At 60.8% G+C, this 20,024-nt stretch overlaps 1 protein-coding gene across 3 annotated transcripts in view; it reads right to left on the reverse strand.

Annotated features, from left to right (window-relative positions):
- IQSEC1 (IQ motif and Sec7 domain ArfGEF 1) overlaps window positions 1-20,024 on the reverse strand; it is a 102,317-nt gene that overhangs the window by 54,711 nt on the left and 27,582 nt on the right. The window contains exon 1 of one of the 3 annotated variants that reach the window (XM_039248626.1): window positions 8,427-8,647. The exons of the other annotated variants lie outside the window; for them this stretch is intronic. Coding sequence (XP_039104557.1) covers window positions 8,427-8,491 — 65 coding nt within the window. The 5' untranslated portion in view covers window positions 8,492-8,647. Of the gene's footprint in view, window positions 1-8,426; window positions 8,648-20,024 lie in introns of those variants that run through there. 3 annotated transcript variants of the gene reach the window in all.

Raw genomic sequence — 20,024 nt, forward strand, 5'->3', positions numbered from 1 at the left:
TGGGGGGCCCCCCCCCCCCCCCCCGCCTGCCCGGGACGTGGGCCTCTGTCCCCATTCTCTCCAGCTGCTCCCCTGCCCCAGACGCGCTCGGTGCGCCGGGTGGAGGGAGCAGAGCCCACAGAGCCACAGAACCTCTCTGCCCGACTGGGGCTGACGCCTGCAGGGACCCTTCCACGTGTCCGTGTCTGCGATGGTGGAAACCCACGTGTGAATCGAGTAGATGAATAAATGAACGGATGACGGCGCGCAAGCTACTAGGCGGGCGAGGGCCGCTCCGAGCTGCTCGAGAGCTGACGCGCGGCGTCCTGTCCGTGTTTCGACATATTGTCAGGTTTGAAAGCAGCTTCAGGTTCCCAGAAACGCTGAGCAGAAAGTAGATGCCCCGTCTTCTCCATGCCCTCCCCCTCCCCCCCAGCCCCCGCGGTGGTGCCTCTGCTAACCCGCAGGCCTCCGCTGACGCAAGGTTCCACCCCGAGTCCACAGCTCACAGGGGGGCTCCCCTCGGCCTGCGGGCAGGCACATCGGAGACAAAACCTCCCCACTCCGTAGACGTGCAGAGGGGCGACGTGCCTACCGCAGCCCACACCCCCACGGGGGGGGGCCTGACCGAGGCACCGGGCCAGGCAGTTCCTCCCCCCTCCCCCCGCACACTCGTGCCGCTGCTGGGAAAGCACCCCTCCCGTTCCCCCTCCTCTGCCCACGGGCCTCCTGCCCTCCCAGGACCTGAGGCTGCGGTGGAGCAGCACGCGCCTGCCGGCCCCCGTCTGCGCTCCAGAGCAGGCATGCCGAAGGGGTCTGGGGGAAAGACGAAGGCTCGCGGCAGGGAACACCAACCCCTCAACCTCCCGCACCTGTCTGGCACCTGGCAGAAAAGGGCTGTGTGACCTTGGGTAAGTGACTTGGCTTCTCTGTGCCTCCGTTTCTCAGCCGTAAAATGTGGGCACTATCTCACAGGCAAACGATAATGCAGAACATGCTAGGGGTAGTATACATTCTTCAGAATATACCAGGATATTTTCGAAACTAATACAGCGACTGCAACCAAACTTTACTGAGCAGCCGTTATGTGCCAGGCTCCCAAAGCGGCAGCGTCAGAAGCGGCAGGACGGGGGAGGCCAGTGGGGAGAAGGGGCGACGGCCGGGCAGGGGCCGCGGGAAGCCCGGCCGGCACAGCGCGGTGGGAGGGAGCCGGGAGGGCCCGGTCTCTCACGCCAGGCCACGGCGCTCAGTGTCCAGAGGCCACGCAAGGTGAGGGGCAGAGGCGTGGGGCAAGGAGGGCGGCGGGCACGGCCTAGTGGGGCCACTCAGCAGAGGGTCCCAGTGTCGGCAAGAGCCTTGGCCCTGTCTGACCCCCCCCGCCCCCCCCGGCTGCCTGTAGACACGGGGCCTTGACACAGGCTCCTCCGAACGTGCAGGCACCGCTTCCGCTTCAAGGCTGGGAAACTGGCCCGGTCTCCTGCCCACCGTGCGTCAACGGAGCCAAGGGCTGTTTGGGGAACTCAGACTCGTCCCAGCAACCCACCCCAGCAGCTGGACACCTCCGCCTCCGCGCCACAGGTCCTTGATTAAAAACACCGACATGTCTGGGCCGCGCTGGGACGGAATCTGGGGGCGACGAAACACGACTGCCCGGAGGGGTCATCATACCATTCTCTCTCCTTCCGTCTGTGTTTACAATATTCCGTAAGGAAAAGTTCAAAATAGTGCTAAGAGCCTGCTATCCACATCAAGGCCTTCCCCGGGCCATTTTGCCAATTTTTACTAAGTAGGAAAACAAAAACAAAATCCCGGTTCCTGCCCATTTAAATTATGGCTCTTAGGAGAGTCCATGGGCCGGAAGAAACAGAGAGAATGGGCGTTGGGGCGGCCGCACCTCGCCTGCTCCTTCCTCCTCTGGTTAACAGCAGAGGAAAGAGCTGCTTCCCCAAATACTTCCTCTCCGACTCCCCCCCCACCGCACGGGACTAATTGCACTTTGGAGTCCAGTCCAGGGAAACCGTGGCACTAGCAACTGCAGTCGATACCAGTTAATAAGAACCATGGGAACGACTGGAATTTAGTGAGCACCTACTATAAGCCCGGCACGGTTCCAGCCCCTCCTTTCTCACCACCTCTGTGGAGTCATCCCAGGGAAGGTGGAGGACAGTTCTTACTTTCTGCAGAGCTTGCACATTATTTTCATTTTTGCCTTGGTTTGCTCAGCCGTAAAGTGGGAATACCCCCAGCTGCGCCATAAGGCTCCGGGGAGGTTCAAATAAGGTCAGTGTGGGTAAAAGTCAAAGCCCACCCGGCTCAGATACTACCACGTTTATTCTGTGGCCACGGTCCCAAACCTGTGCCCACCCGAGACCCATCAAAGCCAGCTGAGCCCTCTTCCCTTTCCAACCGGCATGGTCCAGGCACCCGTCATGTATGGCGACCCACGGCCACCTCTCCCTCGCGATCCCCACTTTGACAGCTCAGGCTCACAGAGGGGGCCGCCTTGCCCTGGAAGGTGGAATAGGGACTCGGGTCGTTTCTCCAGCCCAAACGCCACCCTCTTCCCACAGCAGCCAGCTGCCTCCCTGGCTGGGGAGGGCAGAGCGGCAGAGCGCAGGACCCAAGGCCAGGCTCAGCCGCCGTCAGGGCCGGGAGCAGCCCCGGGTGGGGCCAGGGGCCAGTCTCGCCCAAAGCGCCAGATCTCAGCACAGGCCCCCGGCTGAGAACTCCAGAGGCCACCCTGCCCCCAGGCGGGGGCACCGGCCTCAATGTGCTCGCTTCTGAAGTGTCCCCAGGGGCCAATCCATCAGCCAGGTGCAGACCATTTCCCTGCCCTAAGAAATCTTCACTCTAGCTGAGAGCCACGCCTCCTCACTTTGTAATTTTTCCAACCCACGGGCAAAGCGCGTCCCAAAACGCTTCGCACCATCCTCTCTCAGCGGGCTACCGGCACACGCACAAGCCTATGGGCTTTCGTCGCCCGTCACCAAGCCCGTGGCCCGTCTCGCACATGAGCAGCACCACACCCTGGCCTGGCTCACCCAAACCTGCACCCCCCTTCTTCCTTCTCACGCTCACCCCAGCCCTGTCTGTGGCCAAGAGGAGAGAAGGTGTGTTCCTGTCCGACAACCCGAGCGCCCGGTCCAGCGTCAGCACAGTCGGCCTCGGCAGCCCTGATGCCACAGCCGGGAGCCGGCACCTCCCGCGTTAACTGTGTGTCGTCTAAGCACTTCATGTGGATTCACTTGTTTAATCCTCACAAAAGCTCCATGGGCTCCTGCTGTCACTCACGCTTTACAAACGGGGAAACCGAGGCACAGGGAGCCCGAGGACCACGCCTGAGATCACCAGAGTGAGGCGCAGAGCTGGGGTTAGGGCCACGGTGGGCGGGCCACAGAATCTGCTCCCCTAACACTGGGTGCAACATCCTTCCTCAGCAAATGACCACAAGCGTCACGAAGCTCACCCCTCTTCACAGATGGGAAACTGAGGCCCAGAAAGGGGACAGGAAGAGGTGACTGGCACCAGGGCTTACAGGGAGGCTGAATGCCAACAGCCAGCAGCTCTGCCCAGGCCTCTGGAGGGAGAGAACCCTCCATGCTTAGTAAGAATCAGAATAGAGAGCAACAACTACAATGACTATAATTAACATTTATTGAGCACTTACTGCATAATACAATAAGGCGTGGATTTAAGTGTTTCACGTGCACTAACTCACTGAATCCGTGCACCACCTAACCTCCCTGCCAGGAAAGGAAAGGCAAATACCATTTGCTTCCATCTTTTACAACAGCCACCAGGGAGGAAGTACTGACGCCGGCGGACAGACCCGAACCGGGCTGGGGCAACAGCCGACACGGGGGAGCCTGAATGAGGAGTCTGTCCCCTGGCTGGGGATTCTTCCAAATTTTCCAGTTTATTAACAGTCCTTCTCTCTCGTGGGAGCGAGGCCAGCAGTCCGCATACACGTGTGTTTCCTAATGACGTCGAAGGCCCTGGCCTTGGGTTCCCTCACCATGCAGAAGCTGGTTGTGTTTGCTCTGGTCCTGCAGGGAGTCAGGGGACACGAGAGCCCGCTCCATGCCGAGGCCCCGCTCCACGCCCGGGGCCTGTGTGCTGCCCTCGGAATGCGCAAGTGCTCGGGACCAAAGGGCACGGACTCAGAATCTGGCTGGAGCGTCTGGGGGAGCAGCTCCCGGAGACCGGGGAGCCCAGGGGGTCGTCCTCAAAGCAGCCCGAGGCTGGGACATTTGGGAACGTTCTGGAAATGCTGACACCAGCGATACCAGGCGCACCTGTTCCATGGCCTGGGAAAGATGCAAAAGGCTCCGTTGTGACCGTAACAGAGTTTGTTAGAGGCTATTCGACCCCAGAGGAGGCACGGCCTGGCTAATGAACACAGACCCCAACGCCAGGCGGCCTGAGTTCAAATCCCAGCCCTACGGCTTACTGGCCAGTGACCCTGGGCAAGTCACATAACCGTCCCCCAACCATTCCTCAAATGGGGACAGAAGCCCTTACTCATGAATCGCTTTGAAGACTAAGTACTTCGTGCAGAGCCAAATGGCAACCACTGCCATTATTATTATTACAGTGACCTTTGAACAAAGAGGAAAAAACAAATGCGGTCATAGTTTCCCCATCCAAACAAGGAGGGACTCTTCCACGCTTCCACGTCTGGGCCTCCAGTTCAGACCAGACCGTCACCGCGTCAGGAGAGCCGTGAACCAAGCTGAGAAAAGGGAAGAACGGCCCTCTGCATCAAGAAGCAGGGAAGCCACGGCTACGTTCAAATAAAGCACAAAAGGACGTTAAAGTCAGAGCAGCCGGGACCACGCCGTAGGCCCTGGAGGACGGAGGTCACACAGAAAACCACGCAGCTCCAGAAACCACCGGAAAAGAAAAGCGTGCAGAGCCACTTTAACCCGGCAGCCGTTTCTCCAAGCAGAAGACGTAGTGATGACGCTGGCGTCGACAGCTACCGTTGGTTGTGCATCTAACAGGTGTGCGTCACCTGGCCAAGCTGCATGGCCCCTCCGGGGAGGTGTTTCTCAGCCCCATTTCATGGATGAGAAAGTCGAGCCTCAGAGAGGGGAGGCAGCCACACCGAAGCCACACAGCTGGGAAGAGTGACACATAGGCTCCCTCACTTCCAGCCCCGGGCGGCACAAAGCGGCTGCTCAGTCGCTGGGGAGTGAACGAAGGACCGTAGGAAAGCCGACGGTGGGTGGCATACGCCTCCCCTGAGAACAGAGCACCCCCAGCGCAGGAGGGCATCAGAACACACAGGCCCAGGGCTTAAAGGGGCACCTGCCCGGCTAGGGGTACGGCCGCAGCAGCCAGAAGAGTGGCAGGGCCAGGCGGCGCCGCACCACGTTTTCGACCATAATCCCCGTCCACTGCTTCCCAGCAGCAGCCCCGAGAGCACCAATTAATCCTTCAAGAGCCTCAATGGCCTTTACACTCGTTACAAGTCGTTACAAGTCGCTTTTGAGGACGAATGATAAATCAGTCAACAGCCTTTGAGCATCCTCACCCCAGCGCACAAACACACACCCTCTGGGCCCGAGGGCCCCGGTCGCCTCGCGGAGCTCTCCCCCAGGCCTCTGGCCGCTGTAAGCCCACTGGGCCGCTGTTCCACCGGCGCCAAAATGCAGAGGAAATTTACAAAAGGGGAAGGAAGAGACTCCCACCGGTCACGGGCGGTGAGGGGGGCGGAGGGCTGACTTGGACAGTCGGGGTTGGGCCTGGAGGCCCGGCCGGCCGGCACCGCCAGAGCTCAGGCACATCCTCCCGCGAAGCAGCGCGTCATTCCCTTCCACAGAGGGGAAACTGAGGCTCAGAGGGATGCGGTAACTTGCGTCACGTCACAAAGCTCAGCTGGGATTTGAAACAAAGTCTGTTGGCCTCCCTGGGCCGTTCTCCGCTGATGCCCTGAGCTGCTCTGGACTCATGTTCTCCTGGAAAACTCAGATACTACCTCGTTCCAGAGTCCGGTTGGACAACACATGCACACCTGCGTGCGCATGTGCGTGTGCGCGCGCGCACACACACACACACACACACACACACACACACACACCCCGAGCTCCTGGAGCCCGGGGAGCCCTGCTCAGTCCCTTCCAGAAACACCTACTTGCCCAGTCATCACCCTGCTTCACTGTGCAGCTGTCAGTCCTGTCCATGGTTTTGAACGGAAGCTGTGTAAATATTAGCACAGCTAGTTCATAGTCCGACTTCCTCGAGCAAAAGCCTGAAACCCAGGCTCCATCAGAGCATCTGGCTTCTACCCCAGGGAACCCTTGTAATATTCTGGTCAAGTCGCTGGCTTCTCTGTCTGAACTTGCCCATTTAGAAACGGAGGGTAAGGAGAGGCCTGGGCTTGGAAGGACCCACTAGGGGGAGGGGTCTCCTGAGGTCTCGAGCATGCTGGCTCCCTTCTGGGGCCAGGAGCTGGCCTGATTTGTCCCTCCCGGCCCCCCCACTTCCTTCAGAGCCACATACCAGGCACTCCGGAGCAGTGAGCCACCTGCCCCGAGGCCGAAGGCTGAACTTGGGGCTGTGCCCGAGCGGGGCTTCTCGATCTCCAGGACACCTGGTCTGTGCTCGGAGACCAGGGGAGCAGACGTTCATCACCAAACTGATGACGAAAGGACCAAAGCAGGCTTCCCTGCAGCTAAAGATTCACACCGGATACAAAGAAGGACTTCCAATAAGAAGGGGTGCAGGATCGAGAAATGTACAAAAGTGGTGGCCACGGGCAGCGCAACTGGGTGACGCTGGAGAGGTCCTAGCGGAGGAAGGGTGTATCCCGCAGAGCACGCGGACTGTGTCCCTGCTAGTCCACTGGTGCCAGGGGCACACGCACTGAGCTTCGCTCTCCGCCGTGTCCCCAGCGCCTACACAGGGGAGGCTCACTCCAGGGCCTCGACGAACCACAGAGCCGGGGTGCTGACGAGACTTAACACACTCGACCTCAGCTTGCTGTCCTGCGACCTGGGGGTGCCGGGGCCACAAGGACAGGAACGCAAACGCAATACCGGGTGGGACAGCTGCGTAAGGCGGCGGCACGTGTGGGATATGAATATCGTGACCCCCATTCTCGGACTGATGCCACCAATTCTAGACAGCTGGCCCTGCAGCTGCAGCTCGCCCAGCCCCCGCCCCAGGCAAGTGCCGGGTCCTTGGGAACCACACCCCTACAACCACACACGGAGGCCTCAGGCCCAGAGTCCCAGGCGCCTGGGGTGAGGAGGGGGCAGAGGGGAACACATGCATGTTCTCACTGCAACGGCCAGACACACTGCAAAATTTTTGAACTCAGAGATCAAACGGCTGCAGGTGGGCTTCCCCCCACCAGCCCCCAGGGGGCCCGTTGCAAGCCAAGTGGCTTGTCAACAAACCCTCTCCGCCCCGCAGCCTGGCTCCTCGAGGGGCCTGCAGACAGCTCGGGGGCAGCTGTGCTGGCGGAAAGAGCAAGGAAATCGATATTCTCGGCACACTCTCTCTTTCTCCCTCTCTCCATAAATACAGGCCCTTGGACACTCAGGCAGCCACCCACAGGCCCCGAAGCAGGAAAGGGTGGGCCCTGGGATACTCTTTATTCCCCCGACCCCACAAAGACTCCGTCCCGGAGCACACCAGGCCCCACAGACGCGCACACCCAACCCCCGCGGACCCCGGCGGCTGCGCTCAACACAACAGCGGCCGCCGCGCAGATGGGCCGGCGGCTCCTGGGTGGCCCGGCCGCGGCGCACCTGGGCCACCTGCGCGCGCCCCGCACACACTTGCGCAGGGTCTCCGGGGCAGCGCCCACGTGACCCTGGGGACAGGCTCGGGGTGTCGCATAACCAGGCCCGCGGGGACACCCCTGCGCCTGCAACGATGCCCGCGGGCCACACTCCAACTCACACACTCCAGGGCGCTCGCTCTCACCTGGCACCGGGTACCCACTCCCGTCACTTTCTCCCGCGGAAACTCACCCTCCCCCCCAAGCTCTCATCCCAACAGTCACTGGCCCGGGCGCGCGCACACACACACGCGCGCGCGCTGTCCGGACACCACCTCTTTTTCGCACACGCACAAACTCAGGTCCCAGGTCCGGGTGCACACACACCACTACAGCCTCCCCCCCCCGTCAGCCCTCCTGCCTCCCCCGCACCCCGACAGTCACGCACACACATCCCCGCAGCCTCTCCGGCGCACACACTTACACTTACACCCCGACACACTCTACAAACCAACGCGCAACAACACGGCCCCCCCGCTCTCTCCACAAACCTACAACACACTGCACGCAACTGCGATGGCTGGAAGCGGCTGGCACCCCCGCCCCGCCGGCCCAGGTCCGTGCGGCCCCCTCCCCCGAAGCCCTCCCGCCGGGGGCTCACCCCGCCCCCGCCCGCCCCCCGGGGCTCACCCCCCCGCCCCCCGCCCGCGGCCCTTACCCGCTGTCAAGCTCCAGCTCCAGCAAGGACTGGGTCCGCTCCGAGTTGCAGTGCAGGCACCACATGGCGGCCGCGGCGGGAGCGGACGGCGCCGGGCGCCCGGGACCCAGGCCCCGCCGAGCGCTGCCGCCTCCCGCCGGGGCGGCCGGGTCGCGGGGCGGACGCCCGACCACCCGGAGGCCTGCCCACCCGCCACGCGGCCGCCTCGGGTCACCGGCCCAGTGCCCGCCGGTTCCCGCTACTCCCGGGGCAGCCAAGCCCGCCCTCCACCCCCACCCCGCCGCCGCCGCCGCCGCCGCCGCCGCCGCCCGGCGCAGAGCGAGGCCCGGCCGGAGGAATGCGGCCCGGGAGGGGGCGGGGCCGGGGCCGGGGGCGGGGCCCGCGGCCGGACGGCGCTCCGGGGGGCGGGGCCGCGCGGAGCCTCGTGGGGAAGCGCGGGGGCGGGGCCGCGCCGGGGGCGGGGCCGCGCCGGGGGCGGGGCCGCGCCGGGGGCGGGGCCGCGCCGGGGGCGGGGCGAGCAGAACCGAGCGGGGAGGAGCGCGGGTAAGGGTCCTGGGACGGCAGCGTCCCCCGTCCCTTTTCTGGGGGGCGGTGCGCTCCCTCCAACACGGAGTCCGCGGACACACAGACGGTCCTCCCCACCGTGTAAACAGCAAACACAAAACCCGCACCAGCCCGCTGTGGCCTCCCGTGCCGACGGCGCCAGTCTCTGCCAATCCTTCATCAAGTCTGTAAAGTGGGCCCTTTCTCCCCAGAAGCTGTGGTCCGGGGGCTCCGACGCCGGGTTCCATCCTAAGGCCGGGGGCTTCTAGGTGAGAATCCGACGAACGCAGCTCCCCTTCCCTGAGCCTACCCGACCTCCTGCCCTTCCCTCGCCCAGAGGCACCTTTCCGACCCCCCCCCGCCCCCCCCCGCCGGCTTAACGGTAATCCCAACTCGCTCTGGGGGCTCTTGCCCTACATTTGCTTCTCAAGACACTGTGATGGAGGTGGAGCTATGAGTGGCCCCATTTTCTGGGAAAGGCAACTGAGGCTTACCTTAACTGGGTTAATGCTAAGAGGCTTTCTTTCCTTCGCTTCCTCTTCCAGGCTGCTCAGCCTCCCTACTGCGAGCAGTCATGGCTGTTCTCAGTTTGCATATTTACTTATTACGGGTCCTTGGGCTTCACGAAGGCAAGCACAGCGCCCAGCACCCACACCTGTGGGATGCCTACATGTGGTCACAGACACAGTCAAAACCCCACCTGCCCCACCTGCAGATCCACCTCCTGGAGGCCAGGCAGCTGCCAGCTGTGCGGAGTCCGGAAGCTGCAGGAAGCCACTGATGCAGGGACATCATCTCCTGCCTTTCTGAAGCTTTCATTTGGGGGGGGGGGGTGCAAAAAGCCTGAGGATGAGTGTTATTCCCAGATGGGGACAGTGGGGTGGGGTGGGGACAGTGAAGGACCAGGCCCGGGCGGGCCCAGCGTGCAGCTCACGGAAGGCCACCCCAGGATCCCACCCCAGGATCCAGGTGAGTGCAGCAGGGCCCCAGGCAGCAGGCTGGGTGGGAACCCAGCGCCCCTCGCGGCCCATCTCCACATATCTTCTCTTGGCCTCTGATGTTGTCTTTGCGACACTGAAAATAAAGACTGAGAACGGGAGAAAATATTTGCAAATCACATATCTGATAAGGGTCTAGTATCCATGCCACATAAAGAACTCTTGCAACTGAACAACAAAAAGGCAAATAACCTGACTTAAAACCTGGACGAAGGATCTGAATAGGCATTTCTCCCGAGAAGATATACGAAGGGCCAATAAACACATGAAAAGAGGCTGAGATGATGATGATGACCCGTCATCAGGGAAACGCCAATCCAGACCACAAGAGCTACCACCTCCCACCCACCAAGACGGTCGGAATCAGAAAGATGGATGGAGTCAGGAAGATGGACAAAAGGACCTCCACGCAAGGGTCCCGGAAGGAGAAGACAGACCCGCTGCTCAGAGACTGCTACCACATCCAGCGTCCTGGCCGGGGGAGGAGGGACGAGGAGGGGGTAGGCTGAAAGTCCAGCTGGAGGTGGTAGAAAACTCCCACCCCAGCTTGAACAGCCCTCTAAAAATAGGCTGCGATAAGCAGAGCCGAGAGAACCCCCGGCCCAGCTGCTGGAGCACGCCAGACGCGGGCTCTGACGGCCTCACGGCCTGGGTCCTCCAAGAATTCCAGGCACTAGACCCGCGGCCTAGCTGCCCGCCAGGGTGGTCTTGGCGACACGGCTCCGGCTGGCGCTTAGAACAAGGGTGTAGAATTTCCCCTCTAGTACTTGGAATACCAGAGAATGGAGTCCCTGGAAACCAAATGCCTCTTAATTCTCTTGTTTTGCTTTATCTTCCTACAAAGTGTGCCTCTTGCTTCTGCTCGGTTAACTGCCTCGCAGATTAATAATTTAGGGAATCGTGAGGCGAGCGAAAGAGGTCCGGCGTGGAGAGGCAGAGAAAGCCAGTTTCTCTGCTGAAATGACTAGACTGGGCAGACGTTTACGTGTTCTGTTTGGCCAAATTGCTCAGCCTTCCGAGTCACAGTTTCTCAACTGTAAAGTGTGGCTCGTGGACCACATCGACCCTGGCAAATTCTCTTTGCTGTTTAGTTTAATTTCGCAAGCATTTATTGGTGCTTACTCTGTGCCTGTCGTCTGGGGCCTCAATGGGAGACGCTGATGTGACAAGTGTCCCCCAGTATGATGTTGAGATAATCTGGAGGAAGAGCCTGTAACTGTCCCACAAGAGGCTCCCAAGATGAAGGGACCTCCGAGCTAGGCCTTGAGGAATGAGTCGGAGCCCATATGCAGGGTATAGGATTCGAGAAAGGCATGGAAATGTTTCATTCCACTGCCCGTCCCTGGGCTGTTTCACATGCCATGACCCGACCTCGTCCCGGTCCCCCGGCTCCTGACAGCCTCCTGTCTCCCGCTGCTTCCCCGCTGCCCTTCCATCAGGCACGGATGTAGCGCCTCGTCACCCCGAAGCCAACCTCTGCAGCCCGTCTCTCGGCTAAGACTCTGGGCGTCGGCTTTCACTGTCACTTCTCCCAGAGAGCCACGCCCGAGCAGCCCCTCATCCGAGTCGGACACTCCTCTTCCACACTCTCAGGCGGATTCCGCACCTCTCTCCATCACACCGATGAGCTCAGATGCCACTGCCAGCGCTCCCTCCCGCCTGCTACGGGGCCTGGGACACAGAGGTGCCCGGCAGTTGAATAAATACAGCCTAAGAGTCAAACCCGGCCCACTGCCTGCTTTTTTAAAATAAAGGTGTGTTTTTTTTAAGTTTTTACTTATTTATTTTGGGAGAAAGAGAAAGCGTGTGAGCGGGGGAGGGGAAGAGAGAGAGGCAAAGAGAGAATCCCAAGCAGGCCCCGTGCTGTCAGCCTGGAGCCCGGTGTGGGGTCTGAGTTCACACACCATGAAGTGACCTCAGCTGAAGTCGGACGCTTAGCCGACGGAGCCACCCGGGCACCCCTAAAACGGTTTTCTCGGGACACGGTCACACTCACTCACGTACACATTATCTACTGACGCTTTCGTGCTACAGCAGCAAAGCCGATGGGTGCAACGGAGGCGTGTGGCTTACAGAGCCCACCTCGCCCTCCGCGGAAACGTGTGTCTGCTGCGCAACAGTGACGCCCCCAGGGCCCTGGTGCAGGCCTGCTGTGGCCTGGAAGAGCAGCAGCCGAATGTCAAGGGGGAAGGTGGTGACGGGACTCTAGGGCCCGGCCAGGTGACCTCCAGACAAGATGGCCGCAGGACGGGCCGATTCACCGCTACGAATGGCGCCTACGGAGCTCCTCGCCCGCGCGTATGAAGACTTCGGCCCCAGGATTTTGGCTCAAAGCCCTCCAGGGCACAGATTCGTGGCCTGCGACGCGCCCGTCGGTGGGTCCCACCCTAACAAGACGGCGGGAGCACCAAACACACTTCGGGGAGTGGTGTGTGATGGGACACCGTGATGCAAAGCCCAGAAAGCCGTGATATGATATTTGCAACAAGACACACAGAGCCCAGTGTGCTTGGATAGCATGGCCGTAGTCTGTTTCGTAAAGAAGATCCAAGAAAGGTGCGCCAGTAGTTGCCTCCGGGAAGGGAAACTGGAGTTTCCAGAGATGCCTGGAGATGGGCCTCTGCGCTCGACGCCTGGTGGGGACAGGGGTGGGAAGGAGAAAGGAGCACTTTTCATGCTATGCCCCCGCCCCCCCCTCCGTTTTTAAATTTACATTCAAGTTAGTTAACATATAATGCAGTAATGAGTTCAGGAGTAGAATCGAGGGATTCATCCCCTTATGCCCTTTTATAGTTTTCAAAATTTTAAACAAGTGTTTGTTACCTTAAAAAAGAAAGCCAGTGCAACACGGTGCAACACAGAAATCAGTACGAGTCACGGCCCCCGGGACCGGAGGTCTTGCATCTTGGGGGAGACTCTGAAGCCCCCCAGAGCCCGTCAAAGACCCCAAATTCCCTACTGTACTGAGGCCACCTCTCGGGCCACTCTGGGGTCCTTGTCCTTTGAGCAGGCGGTGTCTTACTGACAGCCACGGAAAGCAATTGTTGGGCAGTGTAGCCGTCCCGCGGTCCCCTCAGTGCCGTGGATCATGAATCTGCTGCTTCCCGGGACATGGAACTCCCCATCTCGCAGCCAGGGTGCTGGGTCTAGGGGGGCGTTCTGTGGGCATCCCTCCCGCACGAGCCCTCATTTTCCAGATAGGGAAACTGAGGCCCCGAGTGATGAAGGGATGTGCCCTGGGGTGTGTGGCCAGGTACCACTAGAGACAAAGACACGGTACCCCACGGCCGGCGTGGCGCAGCAGCACGCGGCCCGGGTGCGAGTGAGGTGTGCGTCCCGCACAGGACAGAGCTCACTCGCCTGAGGGCTGGATGCTGTGCGCGATGCGGAACTGTGTGCGGCGTTACCTCGGAGAAGCCAGTCAGCCCCCAGGGGAGAAAGTCTCCAGATAAATCAAGCTGTTCTTAGGTGCCAAGTTACTTTTGAAATGCCCACCGTTTCCCACTGGTTCTCATTCAGTCCCTGACTCTCTCCAGCCTCATCCCCAGCTACCTAGCTACGATGCAGCTCCTCCCAGAATGCACCAGGCGCTCTTTCGTTCCAGGCGCTTCGTCTACGCGGTTCCCGCTCCCTGCGCTGCCGTCTTCATCTGCTGGGCAGCCTGCTACTCAATCATCGAGATTCAGCGCAATGTCACCTTCCCTGTGACCCACCCCCAGGTGGGGAGAGAACCTCCCAGCTAGACTGTGGGCACCTTGGAGGCAGGGACAGTGGCTCTCCATCCGCTCTCCCGTGGGGGGGCGGGGGTGCAGACGCTGCCACGTGACTAGCCACCAGCGGGGTGGAGTCCCCACCATAAATGCTCAGTGGTACTTGGGTTCGCCAAGACCTAGACCACGCAGCTGAGGTTCAAGTGGCTTGAATGTTAGCATAGCCTAGAACTTCAGGGCTGGAAAGAGTCACCGTGACCCGGTGCTGCCTGACTCCTGGGTGAGGAGCCTGAGCCCGGGGGGGGGGGGGGCACTTCCCCAAGTCACTCTGCGGCACAGCCAAAAGCTGGTCATCTGACTTCCCCTCCATGGCTCCCTCCCCACTGCCCTGGCCGAGCAAACCACAGTCAGGAACCGCCGTGGTTTGAGGTGTAAGGAGGCTGTCTTCCTGCGGTCTTTAAATGAACAATAAAAGTTAGATGCCGTTCTGTTATGCCAGTGGTTGACAAATGGATTAACACGGCTGTGAGGGCACGGGGAAGATCCTTGGGGAGGGGTGGGTAACAGAACCGCACGGTCAGGACCCGGGTCAGACGCAGGGAGAGAGGAAACCCCATGCCCGTACAGGATGGCTCATGGGAGCTCTGAAAAACGCAGCATGTGCTCAGGGCTGACAATGGGAGCCAAAGAGCTGGGAATGATCACCTCCTCCAAGAAGCCCTCCTGGCCTGGATTCCCAGAACACTCCATGCTTCTCGGTCCCAAGTATCCACTGCAACCCCTGCCCCACTGTGGGTGACTGTTTGTGGTAAAAGTGAAGGAAGGTGGTGGCGGCGGCCGCGGGTCACAAGGTGCTTGCTGCGTCCCTCCTCGGTCCGGCCACTCCCCTGGCCACATTCCATCCCTCCCGGTCCCTCGGCCGGGCCCAGCCAGGTGAGCTGGGCTGCCTGCCCGGGAGGCCAGGGGGCAGGGCCTGTGGCTTCTAAGTGCGGCTGCTTCAGTTATGGGTCTCTGTTCAAGTGGATGGGAAATGGCCATTTGCCGGTCTTCTCGCAGCTCAAGAGGCTTGACGACGCCAGGAAGACATTTAGAAGCAAGTATCTGAGCTGCCGCCTTCACCGGCGAAGGGCCCTTCCCTGACCCCGCCCTGACCCCCAGGCACACCGGGCATCGCTCTTCCCACCAGGCGGCACTGCCAGCCCCTGGATACGCTCAAAAGTGACCCCACCTCAGCCCCTCACACTCACCCCTCCTTTCCCCGGCTGGTGGCCCAGGGAAGCCACGGCCAGACCCGCGGGGGCAGAGGGCCTGCGACGCTTGTGCTCGGTGAGTCAGCCCTCCCTCGGGGACACTCCAGGAGAACGACCCGGGCCTCTTCCTGACCACTCTCCGCACCTGAGATGAAGCCCAGGCCACCGCGCCCCCCGCCCCAGGGGGAAGAGCAGCCTGTGGCCAGCGGCACTGGTCATACATCCCAGCCCCGTGTGGCCATGGGCGAGTCACGCAGCTTCCGGGGGGCTCAGCGGGCTCACCCGGGCACCGTCCTGCGGCAGCGCGGGGGGGGGCTGGGCAGGAACGCCCACAAGCGCCTCGCCAGGGCCGGCAGCCCCCTCCCCTGCTCCGGCGCTGCCCCCACAGAGCGGGGACGGGGACGCGCGGGGCGGGGCGCAGCTGTCGGGGCCCTACCCTGGCTTCCCCCCGTCTCACGTTCGCTCTTGGATCTCGGGCAAATGGACGGGTCTTTCGGAGCCTCCCTTCCCCACCTGCCTGCCTCTACCTCCCTCTTCCTGAAGTCCGGGGGCTGCTGGCTCCCTAGACAGCCAAGGCCACCCACCATGGGGCACATGCTCTGGCTCAGGCACTTTACAGAAGTGATGGCATGTGATGCTCGACAACCCGCATTTCACACACACGCTGTGGCTCAGAGAGGCTGGTAACTTACTGAAGGCCACACACCTAGAGCCGCGATGATGGGGACCGGAGTCCAGGTCCATGTGGCCCGCAAACCGTGAGTGTGACCACGACGCTAGACGGCCAGTCTTCCCCCCACGCAAGGTGCTTACTGAGTGCAGGCTCTGCGCTAAATGCTTTCCCTATCGTCTCACCGAAGCCTCACAGCAACCTCCTAAGGAACATGCTCCTGTTACTGTCCGCATCCTGTCATCCAGAGAAAGGAACTGAGGCTCGGAAAGGCTAAGGGGGCGCTCGGGGGGCGCGGCTCGTTAACCGTCTGACTCCAGCTTGGGTCGTGTTCTCACAGTTCGTGAGATCAAGCCCCGCGTCGGGCTCTGTGCTGACAGCCCAGGGCCTGGAGCCTGTCTGGATTCTCTGTCTCCCTCTCTCTCTGCCCCTCCCCGGCTTGTGCGCGTGCACCTCCCCCCTCAAAAATAAATAAACATATAAACATTAAAAAAAAGTGGGGTGCCCGGGTGGCTCCTGGTTTTGGCTCAGGTCACGAGCTCGTGGTTTCGTGGGTTCGAGCCCTGCACGGGGCTCTGTGCTGACTGCTTGAAATTCTTGGTCCCCCTCTCTCTCTGCCCCTCCACCAATCATGGCGTCTTTGTCTCTCTCAAAATAAATAAACTTAAAATTTTTTTAAAAAGAAAAGAAAGGTTAAGGAATTTGAGGGCAAGGATTTGAACCCACGGCTGCCCAATTCCCGGGTCTACGCTTATAACACGACTTCCTTTGGTCTTCGAGGTTTGGTTCCTCTGCAGAAGGCCGTCTCCCTTCTTGGCTGATACAACGGAAACAACAAAAGCAAATCGAGCCCCCCAGCCACCCCACTGGCCAGTGGCGTCAGACTCCTGGCTCTGTCCCCTTATCGCAGTGTGGCCTTGGGCACGGCCTCTGCGAGCCTCAGTCTCCCCCTCTGCAAAATGGGAATGGATAACACCGCATGTCACTGAGGTTGTGCTCAGTGAGGTACCCAGTGCTGGGCCCCCGGCTGGGTTCCGCCCCCCACTCCCCCCACTCAGCCAGCTCCCCGGACCCCGTCAAGAATCCCGGTCGCTCTGCCCTAGCCCCACCCTGGAAGCGGGAACGCCCCACGTCCCCTCTGGAGTGGAGAGCTGGGGAGAAGCAGGGGGCTCCTGCCAGGTCTGCTGAGGCGTCCCCGCGGCGCGGGTGGGGTCAGGGCGGCCAGGCGGGCTGCCGCTTCCCCTCCCCAGCTGCCTGGGCCTCCATGCGTCCGTCACCACGCCCGCCCCAGCGCTGAGCTCACACTCGGCGAGGAGGGGGGAGTTAGGTTCTGCGGTTCCAGGCCCCACCCCCACGCCTAGTCTGGGAAGGAGACAGACCCCACACGTCTGAGACGGCGGCCCCCCCAGCTGTCACCTCCTCCGAGGGGCCTTCCGGGACACCCCCAGGTAAAGCACTTCCCCGTTCTCTCTAGCTCATCTAATTCCCTTTAAAGCCCATCTCACAGCCTATACTTATCTTGCTTAATTACTTGTTTACGGTCTGTCCCCTGCGGCAGAATGAAGGGGACTTTGTGTGCTACTGTGTCCCCAGGATCCGGATGGCCAGTACGCGCTCAATTAACGTCTGACGATGAATGAGTGCCGCGGACCCGGTCATTCTCCTTCAGGACGACCACGGGAAAGGGGGCTGAGAGCTGGGACGGCAGCCCCCTGCCCGCCCCCCGTTCTCGCCCCGTCTTAGAGCATCCGGCAGCCGAGGATTTTCTAAATAAAAGAGGCATCCCTTTAGCAAAGCGAACGGCCACCCTCGATGTATTTGGGGCTCTTTCCCCGTAGCTTTGCTCACACGGGCCCGTCTATCAACGGCAGCAGGGACGGTGAGGGAGTCTAGAAAGCAGCACAGAAATCTGCAAGGCCCCGCGGTTTCGGAACCCCGGGGGCCCTTCGGGGCGTAGCTGGCTTACTCTGACGCGGTGCGTGCGCCACAGAACAGCACCCAGGGGTGCCGAGCCAGGGCCCCAGCGGCTCCCTCCCGTAGGGGATTTATAACATCCGTCCATGCCCCGCGCTGCGGACGGACACCTCCAAGTGCTCCCAGAACAGCGGCTCCTCTTCAGCGGGCTGAGCCTTCCCCGCTGCCATCTTCTTCACGTTACTGATTTAAACAACACCTTGCTTTGTCCCGGGGGGAGGGAGACTGCAACCGGCTTGACCGACTCCACTGGTGTGGAATTAACGGTCGCAGGGCCGTGTGATGTCTGATTCGTCGTTTGAACAAATCTAGAAGGAGAGCGTGGGCGTCCCTGAACGTGCTCAACAACCACCCCCAACATGTGTGATGCCTACTACGTGTCAGGCGCTGGCTGCGAATCCCAAAGAGGCAGGGCCCCGACCTTCCGGAAGCCTGGGGGTAAGGGGACAGCAGGCAAACCGGTCGCTGGTGCCAGCCCTGCCCCCACAGGGTTCACACAGTCCTGACGGCAGCTCCACGGGGCGGGCTGGCATCCCGGTTTGTCACGGAGGCCCTGAGGCCCAGAGAGGCTGAGTAATTTGTCCAAAGACACACCATGTAAGGGACGGAGCTGACACTCATGTTCTTTCCATGCTACGGTGGTTCTCAGATCGACGGGAACCCAAATTCCCACACGCGGCGACTGTGACGCCGGCCGCGGCTAGGGCGCGGAGGCGGCCGTCAGTCCAGCACGGGAGCCACTGGCGGAGGGTCGGGACTGACTGCCAGCTGCGGGGATGGCCGCTTAGGGAAGGCTTCCTGGAGGAGGTGATGCCTATCTTGGGATTTGTGGCATGGACGGGAATGCCCTGGGCGGCCCGGCAAGGGAAGGGCACCCCAGGTACAGGGAACAGCATAGGCAAAGGCTCGGCTAGCTTGGGAAAGCACAATCGTAGTTCTGTGTCTATGCGGAGTGTGAAGGGCGGGGGTGGGTGAGCTGTGAGGAACGAGGCCACAGGGTGATGGGGGCAGAACCCTGCTGGCAGAACTGGCCTGAATCGGGGCGCCTGGCGGCTCCGTCAGTCGAACATCCGACTTGAGCGCAGGTCATGATCACACTGTTCACGGGTTCGAGCCCCGCGTCGGGCTCTGTGCTGATGGCTCAGAGCCTGGAGCCTGCGTCTCCCTCTCTCTCTGCTCCTCCCCCACTCACTCGCGGGCGCGTGCGCTCTCTCTCTCTCTCTCTCAAAAATAAGCATTTAGAAATATTTTTTAAAAGAGCAGAAAAAAATCAGTTCATTAAAAAAATAAAATAAAAGGAAGGATAAATCCCCAGGTGGGTTCCCAGTGGCCACACAGCACCTGTATTCCGATTCCCTAACACTGTTCTTTGTATCAGGGAGCGTATATCTGCTCCACCAACAAAAAGTCCCAGTCTCATGGAGAATAAATTCAATTTTTCCATAAAAACCCATCACCAACACCGAAACACCATGATAAAACCCTGCTTGGGTCCTGCTCTGTGCTAGTTTAACACCGGGATGAGTCAAGTACAGAGAATCCATGTTACAGACGGATCCTCTTGACACCCCGATGGGGAGTCGGGTACAAGATCTCTTGTGGGTGAAACAGGGAAGGTGCTGAATGCTGCGTTCGGGTGAACAAGGAAGGGAGAGGAGTAAACACACGCGCTGACGGGAGCGTCCGATCTCTCAGCCTCTGGACAGCGTTCCCTCGGGGGAGCGTCGCAGGGCGGGGAGGGAAGTAGCTCACTGCCCATCATGTGCCTTTCGGATCTGTAACTGTTGAGCCATGTGACTACAACTTCCTAGAAAATAGTAAGATACAATTAAGCCCTTTTTTTGAGTGATAAAGAGGCGTTAAAGAACTTTTCGGAAGGGCTGGAGGAGCACCCACAGGGGGATAGCAGTCTTTCGGGTCCCCGGGATTATTTTCCTTGTCACTGAAGTCGAGCCTGTGCATCGCCGGGAATCATTTCACGTGGCTCGGGTGTCGGGGACCTGAGAATACACTTTCTTTTTGCAGCAAGAACTACCTGTAAGCGTGTAGTGACTTTACTGCCACAGAAGGCTGGGGAGGGACCGTGGGGCGGTGGCTGGGGGGGGGGCGGGGGGTCAAGGCCCTCTTCCCATCCCCTTGGGAACAAGACTTGGCCACCATCCCACTGTGCACCTCTTGCCTTGTGAAGAGCGAAGGCCGGGCCTCCGCTCCCTGGTTTGGGGTCCTGTGGTCCCTTCTCGAGCCCACCAGGGAGCGAGACACAGAGAGGGTCACCCGTATGCCCTGAGGCCGCGTGGCGGCTAGTGGCAGAGCTGGGATTTGAACCAGAGCCTAGGAGCCTCCGAGCCAAGGGGGCCTGGGGCGGGTAAGGGAAGGCGACCCCAGGAAATAAGAGTAAACCTTAAGACCCAGGCTGGGCACCCCAGGCCCCCGGAGTGGGGTCACAGTGAGCA

The sequence above is a fragment of the Hyaena hyaena genome, unplaced genomic scaffold (genome assembly GCF_003009895.1).
Source record: "Hyaena hyaena isolate Hyena2069 unplaced genomic scaffold, ASM300989v1 scaffold_316, whole genome shotgun sequence".
Lineage (NCBI taxonomy): Eukaryota > Metazoa > Chordata > Mammalia > Carnivora > Hyaenidae > Hyaena > Hyaena hyaena.